We start from the raw sequence: 10,600 nt of genomic DNA on the forward strand, positions 1-10,600 counted from the left end.
AAAGTTTGTATGTGAACTGTTTCTAAGATGCATACTTTCAGTTTTTCCGAACTCATAACTTGACTCGCGCATAAGAGGGAGGCTCGCTGGGCTGGTGCTGCCACATGCGTAGATCAAATACACAGCTGGAACACCCATTTTTAAGCTGTTTACATGTCCTAATAATTTGAAAGATTGCTCAGAAAACCAGGTGTTTTAATCAAGTGTATGCTTACTCCGATTATGACCGTACGCCGATTTACGATAAGAAGATTAAGGTGTTTACATGACTAATGCCATACTCTGCCTTCTGCGATTAATCCAGTTTAATACCAAATTATTAGTGTGCATGTAAACATTCTCATTGTCCCGATCACGTCCCTGGATAATATATCTCTATGGTTTTCCCTCCTCTGTCCTGTGAAGACGGAGAGGTACTGGGCTCAGAGGTTGGAGGCAGCCGTAGCAGACGCCAGAAGACCGAGACCCACAGACACCCAGGAGTCTTCCTCTCAGACAGACCTCACTGCGGAGGAGAAGGCCTGTCAGACATCCAGCCCTGAGAAGACCAAGGCTGCTCCAGGCTGCAGTATGGAGGAGCTGGACACCAGGTCTTTTACGCATTTTATTCTGTTTACGCATTTCATTTCTTCATGACAATCTATGGTTGTAAATTGTGTACAAATCAGTCTGATTGATTGATTGACTTACTTGACTTAAGCCCTTGGCTCTAATGAGAAGCATAGGATGTCTATGACTGTGAACAACCAATAAACACTACTACTACTACTACTACTACTACTACTACTACTACTACTACCACTACTACTACTACCACTACTACTGCTACTACTACTACTACTACTACTACTACTACTACTACTACTACTACTGCTCCCCCCACTACTACTGCTGCTACTGCTACTACTACTACTACTACTACTACTACTACTACTACTAATACTACTGGTACTACTACTGGTACTACTACTACTAACTACTACTACTACTACCAATACTACTACTACTGGTACTACTACTACTAACAACTACTACTACTACTAACTACTACTACTACTACTACTGCTACTACCAATACTACTACTACTGGTACTACTACTACTACTAACTACTACTACTAACTACTACAGGCTCCGGGAACAGAGGCTCCAGCTGCAGCGAGAGGCAGACACGGCACGACGCAGGGCAGTGGAGGATGCTGGGAAACGAGTCCAGAAAGAACTACAGGAGAAACACCTGGAGGACATGGCCAAACAGGTCAGGGGAGGGACCATTTTTAATCAAGTCTTCTGTCTGAATCATATGTATTCATCTTTTAGTTACACAGGTGATCACATCGCCATGTTTTTTTCATGGGAGACCTATCCACTTGTGAGGTGTGTTTTAATGTGAAATCAAATGACTGTGTCGTGGCTTTTCTGGGTCAGTAGTATTGATGGTGCTTCTTGAGTATGAGGGGTCCCTGGTTGGAGCCCAGGTCGGGACAGGAAGGGAGGGATCTACTCTGTAACGTTGGAGCCATAGTGACCATCACAGAGCTGGGCCCCTGATCTAGGATCAGGTCTGGGCCCGTATTCATAAAAGTGTCTCAGAGAAGTAGTGCTGGGGTGTAGTCATTCGTCCAAAACCTTTTGCTATGGAAACCGTTTACTCCAAACTGAAAACTTGTTGCAACGAAAACGTGTTTCTATTGGACACATTCAGGGACACTGTATATACAAAAGTATGTGGACACCCCTTCAAATGAGTGGATTCGGCTATTTCAGCCACACCCGTTGCTTACAGGTGTATAAAATCGAGCACACAGCCATGCAATCTCCATAGACAAACATTGGCAGTAGAATGGCCTTACTGAAGGGCTCAGTGACTTTCAACATGGCACCGTCATAGGATGCCACCTTTCCAACAAGTCAAATTTCTGCCCTGCTAGAGCTGCCCCGGTCAACTCTAAGTGCTGTTATTGTGAAGTGGAAACGCCTAGGAGCAACAACGGGTCAGCCGCAAAGTGGTAGGCCACACAATCTCACAGAACGGGACCGCCGAGTGCTGAAGACCGTAGCGCGTAAAAATCATCTGTCCTCGATTTCAACACTCACTACCGAGGCCCAAACTGCCTCTGGAAGCAACTTCAGCACAATAACTGTTAGTCGGGAGCTTAATGAAATGGGTTTCCATGCGCAATGCCAAGTGTCGGCTGGGGTGGCGTAAAGCTCGCCGCCATTGGACTCAGGAGCAGTGGAAACGTGTTCTCTGGAGTGATTAATCACGCTTCACCGTCTGGCAGGCCGACGGACGAATCTGGGTTTGGCGGATGCCAGGAGAACGCTACCTGCCCCAATGCAGAGTGCCAACTGTAAAGTTTGGTGGAGGAGGAATAATGGTCTGGGGCTGTTCTTCATGGTTCTGGCTAGGCCCCTTAGTTCCAGTGAAGGGAAATCTTAACGCTACAGCATACAATGACATTCTAGACGATTCTGTGCTTCCAACTTTGTGGCAACATGTTTCTGCATGACAATGCCCCCGTGCACAAACCGAGGTCTATACAGAAATGGTTTGTCGAGATCTGTGTGGAAGAACTTGACTGGCCTGCACAGAGCCCTGACCTCAACCCCATCGAACACCTTTGGGATGAATTGGAACGCCGACTGCGAGCCAGGCCTAATCGCCAAACATCAGTACCCGACCTCACTAATGCTCTTGTGGCTTAATAGAAGCAAGTCCCCGCAGCCATGTTCCAACATCTAGTGGAAAGCCTTCCCAGTAGATTGAAGGCTGTTGTAGCAGCAAAGGGGGGGGACCAACAACATATTAATGGCCATGATTTTGGAATGAGATGTTCGACGAGCAGATGTCCACATACCTTTGGTCATGTAGTGTATGTCCTTCCCGGTTTGGTTCCATTTGGTTCTGTTTTGGTTCCTAGTGAATACACCCCCTGATCTAGGATCAGGTCTTTCCCTTTCTCCATATAATCTGATTCATTATGATCTAAAAGGCTAAACTGGTCCTAGATCAGTACTCCTATTTTGAGATGCTTGGTGAATGTCTCTCTGATTTTTTTGTCTCTTCCTACAGGTTGAAGGAGCAGTAACCAGAGGCCACAGCCGGTGGCTCCAGGACCTCCCCTCCCTGCCGGAGTACAAGGCAGCGCTCCAGAGAGAGCGGGAGAACTGGGAGAGTGAACAGGAGCAACATGTTCAACAACAGGTACAGCTGGGTGTCACTGTGTTCGTGTCTGAATCAGTCTGTGATGTTGCTTTTATATTGGGGACCACCACTCATCTTTTTGGCAAAGTTTCTACAGTATTTAACATCTAAACGATGAATGAATTGAAAGATTAGCGGTGAAATGGTCCTTTTTAACTAACTTCATCCCAGTAGTCCGATGGTAACAAAACGTAGCACTTCTTCTGCTTCACTCCAAAGCACCTTGTAGTTGTAGTTTCTCTCTGCTTGTGTCAGGTGTCCCTAGCCCTGAGGGCAGCAGAGGGGAGGTGGCAGGAGGAGAGGCTGAGGAGTTCAGAGGAGGAGGAGCAGGGAGGAGCAGGAGGAGACCAGAGGGTTGAGGAGCTCCAAGAAGAGGTGCAGCGTTGGAGGCAGCTGGAGGAGGACCTGAAGACGGAGGTGGAGGAGGTGGCACATCTGCAGAGCCAGGTGGATGATCTGCAAAGCCAGCTAGGCCGTGAGAGGGAGGATAAGGCTGCCCTGCTGGAGGCCGAGCTACTTGCAGCCAGAGCCTCCTGGAGCAGAGACAAACAGCAGGAGATCTCCTCCCTGCAGATCTTCCAGGAGGAGCAGCTGAAACAGGCGCGGAAGGAGGCCAATGGGGAGCTGGAGCGCCAGAGGAAGGAGCTCCTCTTGCAGAAGGAGGCTGAGCTGCAGCAGGCTCTGAGGGACCGAGAGGAGGACTGGAAGAGCCAGGAGGAGAGGAGGGGCCAGGTGGAGAGGAGGCAGGGCAGAGAGGAGGCACGGGAGGAGGTGCTCCAGGAGCTTAAGGCTGGGCTGAAGGAGGTGCAGGCTGTGCTCCTCAGAGGAGGAGCCCACAAAGAGAAGGAAAACAGAGGAGAGGTGGAGGGGAGGAGGAGAGCCAGCGGGAGCGTCGGAGAACTCCTCATGTCTACCTGTAAAGACCTTCTCCTTAAAGCTGTAGCCCAGGCAAAGAAGGAGTGGAAGAAGGTGGCGCTCTCTCTCTCTCTGTCTCTCTCTCTCTCTCTCTGTCTCTCTCTCTCTCTCTGTCTCTCTGTCTCTCTCTCTCTCTCTCTCTCTCTCTCTCTGTCTCTCTGTCTCTCTGTCTCTCTGTCTCTCTGTCTCTCTGTCTCTGTCTCTGTCTCTGTCTCTGTCTCCTCTCCTCTCTCTGTCTCTCTCTCTCTGTCTCTCTGTCTCTCTCTCTCTCTCTCTCTCTCTCTGTCTCACTCACACACTCACTCACACACTCACACACACACACACACACACACACACACACATATATATATATATATATATATTCTACCGTCAGTGTGATAACTAGTATCATTAGACTTTAGAGCTGTGACCTGGAAGCAGGGCTACCACTGTGTTAAAATACTGTATTGTGTAAGATATTGATAGTTGAATCTAACTAATACTTATTTCATGTTGTTCTCCAGATCAGTGAGGAGAGGCTTGGCCGGGTGCTGAAGGAAACTCAAGAGCGCCATGAGAAAGAACTCAACCAGATTCATAGTATGTTTCTTCTCAAGTCTTCTCTATTCACTGTGAATGGAATAATATGGCACTTAGCAGACCCTGTTATCCACAGAAACCTGCAGTACAATGAGTGTGTATGTGATCTCAGCGGGAATTGAACCCCCCAATTTTGAAGAATACATAAAATGCCTGAAGTGAGAGCAAAAACCTTTTTAAGTAGGATTTCATATGATTTGTTGTTCTTCCGCCTACTCAGGCTCCACTGCTCAGACGAGAGAAGAGGGTGGTTGTGGGAAGCGGTGTGCTGAGACCGTGACCAAGCTGCAGAAGCAGAGTCAGGACCTCCAGAGGCATCTAGAGAAGGCCTGCAGACAGCTACAGACGACCGTCAAGGACCACAAGGCCTCCATGCAGTTCCTCAAAGGTAAACTCCCTGTTGAATCCCAAATCAACCCCATGGCTCCTATTCCTTAGGCCAGTGGTTCTTCATCCTGGACCTGGGGACTCAAAGGGGGTGCACATCCCCATAGCGCTACAGAGCTGATTCAAATGAGCAACTCATCATCAAGGTTTGATTATTTGAATCACCTCTGTAGGGCTATGGGCAAAACAAACAAAAGGTGCACCCCTAGGGGGGGGCCCAAGGACCACGTTTTGGAAACACTGCCATAGGTACTTAGTAGACGTCTACAGATCTAACAGGACTCGAAAGGTATACACTGTTTGGAAAATCTTTCACCTAACCTGTCAAAGGGAAAAGGAGAAATATGACTATACTGCTTACATTATTTAGATCTGAAAGAATTGGTTGGACGTGGCCAGGTTGTAGGGGCTAGGGGTCAACTACTTGGACTGGTCATGACGGTCATTCTGACCATTTTTGATATTTCAATTGTGTAAATATTCCATAATAAATTGCTAAATGAATGCATTTATTACGTTAAAATAGGTTATAAGAAACCTGTAATCAGTCAGAAAATGTATTGATTGATCCAGAAGCGCATATAGACTGTAATTATTCAAATAAGACGGTAGGGTATTTTCTGTCTGTAAGACAACAGTTGCCTGCCCGGCTGGTCCGTCCTAAACTAATATTCAAACTAATACAAATAGTTGTGGTCTAAAGACAACATTAAACTGACAATCGTGTGATGGGAGACAATATTATCAAATCGAGAAGGAAGAGACTGATGACCAGCGCAGCGTGCGTTGACGAAGATGGGAACTGAGCTAAGCAAATAGCACTTCTTCCATATCATCCCACAGAGGTCCATGCAGGCCAGATGTTCTGATCGCTATACCCTGACATTTTTTTTGCCAAACAACTCTACAAATTGCTTGGATGGTCTCTGTCAAATATCTCATTGCTAAAATACCCGAGGCGCCACGAACACGTTCCTCGTGTGAGCACTGGCGACAATCAACGTTAGCCATTTGGAGAAAAAAAATATCCTTTCTATTTTCTTCTGTTATATTCCATTATAGTCTTACTTTTTATGACCTTCCTAAACAAAATATTAATGGATTTCTATGTGATTGTGTATATTAAATTGATTTATTAGACTGGCGGCTATTGGTACTCGTCAAGGCCCGGGCTATTCTACTGTTAAATATGCATACAGTCATTCTTACCGTCATGGCACTTTGAGGAGGAAATGCTCAATTTTTTTTGTATTTTATGATATTTAACTAAAAGTACTGCTAGAGTGTAAAATATACATATTTAGAAAAAGTCAGGGACGGGTGGGTTCAAGGTTTTTAATTTAAATGAAGTTATTGAAATTACAAAATTGAAGACGGTCAAATTTGACCGTCTTGGCGGTTCTAGTGTTAAGGGTCACAAAAAGGATTGCATCAAGTGATAAATTGACCATCTATTGGCTGAGTGTGAGTCTAATTCCGTGTCCTCCCTCGCCTCCTCCCCCCCTACCTCCCTCCCTCTATTTGTAGATGAGCATGAGGTGACCCTACGGAAAGAGAAAGAGGACAACCTGCAGAAACTGGAGGAATTGAAAAGATCTGCAGCCAAAGAATCCTCCGGGTATGTAAACATGTCTTTTGACTCATCCATATTGAATATCTCTAGTCGGATGCGAAGTCACTGGTTACCAAATTCATGTTCTAAATGAATAAATGTTCACTGCAGGAGTTCAGACATGGAGCGGAGTCTCCATGTTGGCCTTGAAGAGATGAGGGAACAGTACATGAAAGCTGTTGAGAAAATCAGAGGTGAGAGAAATATACCAGGACTTTAGCTACAGGGCTGTAAGGAAACCCACCCCAGTTGAAGTGTGAATGGTCTTCGATGATGGACATGCTGCAGGCCTCTCCTCATGTGCCATGGTGTTTTGTTCTCCAGGTGACATGCTGCAGGCCTCTCCTCATGTGCCGTGGTGTTTTGTTCTCCAGGGGACATGCTGCAGGCCTCTCCTCATGTACCGTGGTGTTTTGTTCTCCAGGGGACATGCTGCAGGCCTCTCCTCATGTACCATGATGTTTTGTTCTCCAGGGGACATGCTGCAGGCCTCTCCTCATGTACCGTGGTGTTTTGTTCTCCAGGGGACATGCTGCAGGCCTTTCATGTCCCATGGTGTTTTGTTCTCCAGGGGACATGCTGCAGGCCTCTCATGTCCCATGGTGTTTTGTTCTCCAGGGGACATGCTGCAGGCCTTTCATGTCCCATGGTGTTTTGTTCTCCAGGTGACATGCTGCAGGCCTCTCCTCATGTACCGTGGTGTTTTGTTCTCCAGGGGACATGCTGCAGGCCTTTCATGTCCCGTGGTGTTTTGTTCTCCAGGGGACATGCTGCGCTATCTCCAGCAGAGTAAGGAGCGAGCGGCAGAGATGATCCGTGTCGAGGTGCTGAGGGAGAGACGGGACACAGCCAGGAAGATGAGGCGCTACTACCTCGCCTGTCTACAGGAACTGTTAGAGGACGGGGGGCAGGCCACAGGGTATGCTGTTACAGGAAGGCCAATGCCCCGTCCAAAAGCAACCCCTAGTCCATAGACACCTGGTTTATATGGCAGCTCCGCCTTGACGTCTGATAGGCTGCGTGTATTTAATCCGATATTGCATACAGCCGTCCAATCCTCTCAGATCTCTACCAGCGCCCGGCGGGTAGCGGCTAGGGGTTGGTTTGGGATTGAGGCTTTCAGTAAGGCTAATGTAGCGGCTAGGGGTTGGTTTGGGATTGAGGCTTTCAGTAAGGCTAATGTAGCGGCTAGGGGTTGATTTGGGATTGAGGCTTTCAGTAAGGCTAATGTAGCGGCTAGGGGTTGGTTTGGGATTGAGGCTTTCAGTAAGGCTAATGTAGCGGCTAGGGGTTGGTTTGGGATTGAGGCTTTCAGTAAGGCTAATGTAGCGGCTAGGGGTTGATTTGGGATTGAGGCTTTCAGTAAGGCTAATGTAGCGGCTAGGGGTTGGTTTGGGATTGAGGCTTTCAGTAAGGCTAATGTAGCGGCTAGGGGTTGATTTGGGATTTAGGCTTTCAGTAAGGCTAATGTAGCGGCTAGGGGTTGGTTTGGGATTGAGGCTTTCAGTAAGGCTAATGTAGCGGCTAGGGGTTGGTTTGGGATTGAGGCTTTCAGTAAGGCTAATGTAGTGGCTAGGGGTTGGTTTGGGATTGAGGCTTTCAGTAATGCTAATGTATCCTTCCTTCCCCTTCAGGGCTGAGAAGAAAATCATTAACGCTGCCAGTAAGCTGGCCGCCATGGCCAAGGTGTTGGAGACCCCTACCAAGAGGAAAAGGGGAAAGAGCCACAGCTTCCTGGGTAAGACATGTTGATTTTAATACAAGATGAGAACAAATGGGGTACAGGGTCATCAAATGGAATCGTCCTTCTAGGAAGTTTTTCACCGCCTTCTGTCTCTGCTTGATGTTTGGGGTCTAGGGTGACTTACTGCAAAGGACTTTGTGACAACTGTTGATCAAAAAAAACAAGGGCTTTTAAAAATAAATCTGATTGTTCCAAATTATCTCTTGTATCAACAGGCTCGTCATCAAAGTCAGAGGCAGCTACTGACAACCATCCAGGTAACGCTTCAGGCTCTACCTCTAGTAAAACCCAATCTCCAGCTAGCCTCCTCCCTGAGACCACCAGGTCCAGTGGAGGTGAGGGGAGGATCCTGAAGACCAAGATGTACTCTGACCCTGACTCCAACACCTCCTCAGCTGCAGTCAAGACCACCTGGACTACTAGGCCCGTGAGTAAACCCACCCACCAGGACCCCCTGACCAATGGAAAGGAGAAAGGAGCCCCTGCAAACACGGCAGGGAAACCCCATGTCTCTTCAGGACTCTTCCTCTCACTTCCTCCTCACAAAACCTCTCATCAAATTGGTCAAACCTCCCTTGACTGTTCCATTGGTGATTTTACTAACATTACTGTGAGGACCCAGACCAGCAGGGAGCTGTACCTGCAGGGGGCGGAGTCGGGGAGATCAGACGATGACAACTTCCTGTGTCACCGTAGTAACACTAAACCCTTCCTGGTCCAGGAGGAGCTTCCCGTTAGAGACGAAGGAGGATCGAGCGATTGGAGTTTGTCCAGTAATGGGTCCCAAGATGGCCGCCACGTCCTCGCAGTTTCCTCTTACCCGGGCAGAAAAATGGAAACTGTGAAACCGTTCTCTTTGCGTGGTCCTTCTTCAACTGATGACCTGGGTGATTTCGGTCGCCTCACCACTGACAACTCTGACATGACGGTTTACAAAGAGATTGTCAATGTTCAGTCTTGCGCCAAAGCCTCGACTTTCCCCAGTGTCCCGCCTCCGACCAAAGCTGTGACTCGGTCTGTCCCCAGTGTGAAGACCGGTAGCGGTAGATCCAGTCACAGAGAGCCTGTCCCTGACTCTGAGGGGGACCGGAAGAATCCGAACCGGTTCCAGAACAGACGGTGTTCTAAGAGTCTGTTCTCTGAGCTGAAGCGGAGTCAACAGCAGGACAATAGTTTTGACGGTCCATTCTCTCATCAGAAATAAGTGCGACGAGTCCAAAGACTATTTTTGGCAGTGTGGACTCACTCCTGTTCTTTTCAGAAATTTATAAAGGGAGGAAATGGACCAAGTGGAGATTTGAGTGAGTCTTGAATTTGTGTTTTGGTTCATCTTTTACATTTTACATTTTAGTCATTTAGTAGGCGCTCTTATCCAGAGTGACTTAAAGGAGCAATTGGGGTGAAGTGCCTTGCTCAAGGGCACATCGACAGATTTTTTTCACCTAGTCGGCTCGGGGATTCGAACGGTCTTAACCGCTAGGCTACCTGCCGCCCCACATGACATGATGTGGGAAATGACTGACGTAATCATTACTATGAGGTAATCGTAAGTTGCCACAAACGTGTACAAGTAAACGTCATGTTCATGTGTGTTAGGAACAATAGTTGTGCTGTGCAGTGAATGTGCCTTTAAAAAACGGATGAATACACAGTAGGATACAAGCCTTGTGTGACTGGCTTCTTTCTAGTCAATGATTACCACATTTCTAAAACGTTACAGTTCTTCTGTGTGGCTGTTCTTTTAATGGATTTTTATTTTGTTTTTCTAAATTAAACTATATTATATCAAGGTTGTGAGATGCTGTGCATATAACAAAGTAAACTTCTTATAATAATAATAATGTTGCTTTAATGTCATTTATAATGTTAACTTTTTCTCTTTGCTTGTTTATTTCTTACCGATATGGACTATGATAGAATTGTCATTATCAAGCATTCTGCATAAGGGTTCTATTAACTCATCACAGTGCAAAGTCTATTTCTGAGGAAAAATACGAATGAAAGGCACATTGCACCTCCTCGTGTCTTTGGACGTTCCACCACCACGCCTACCAGCACTGGTGGAAAAAGTACACAATTGTCATACTTGAGTAAAATTAAAGGTACCTTTAATAGAAAATGACTTAAGTAAAAGTGAAAGTCACCCTGTAAAA

The 10,600-nt window shown here is 46.9% G+C and overlaps 1 protein-coding gene across 3 annotated transcripts in view; it reads left to right on the top strand.

Annotated features, from left to right (window-relative positions):
- LOC121540686 (centrosomal protein of 152 kDa) overlaps positions 1–9,849 on the top strand; it is a 44,094-nt gene extending 34,245 nt beyond the window's left edge. For all 3 annotated transcript variants that reach the window (XM_041849702.2, XM_041849706.2, XM_041849704.2), the window contains 11 exons: positions 406–590; positions 1,131–1,257; positions 3,076–3,207; positions 3,463–4,176; positions 4,629–4,704; positions 4,925–5,092; positions 6,619–6,709; positions 6,815–6,897; positions 7,466–7,622; positions 8,338–8,441; positions 8,663–9,849. In XM_041849702.2, the coding sequence (XP_041705636.2) occupies positions 406–590; positions 1,131–1,257; positions 3,076–3,207; positions 3,463–4,176; positions 4,629–4,704; positions 4,925–5,092; positions 6,619–6,709; positions 6,815–6,897; positions 7,466–7,622; positions 8,338–8,441; positions 8,663–9,651 (2,826 nt within the window). In that variant the 3' untranslated portion in view covers positions 9,652–9,849. The remainder of the gene's footprint in view (positions 1–405; positions 591–1,130; positions 1,258–3,075; positions 3,208–3,462; positions 4,177–4,628; positions 4,705–4,924; positions 5,093–6,618; positions 6,710–6,814; positions 6,898–7,465; positions 7,623–8,337; positions 8,442–8,662) is intronic.
- Positions 9,850–10,600: the final 751 nt, after the last annotated feature.

Source organism: Coregonus clupeaformis, chromosome 26, assembly GCF_020615455.1.
Source record: "Coregonus clupeaformis isolate EN_2021a chromosome 26, ASM2061545v1, whole genome shotgun sequence".
In the NCBI taxonomy this organism is placed as follows: domain Eukaryota; kingdom Metazoa; phylum Chordata; class Actinopteri; order Salmoniformes; family Salmonidae; genus Coregonus; species Coregonus clupeaformis.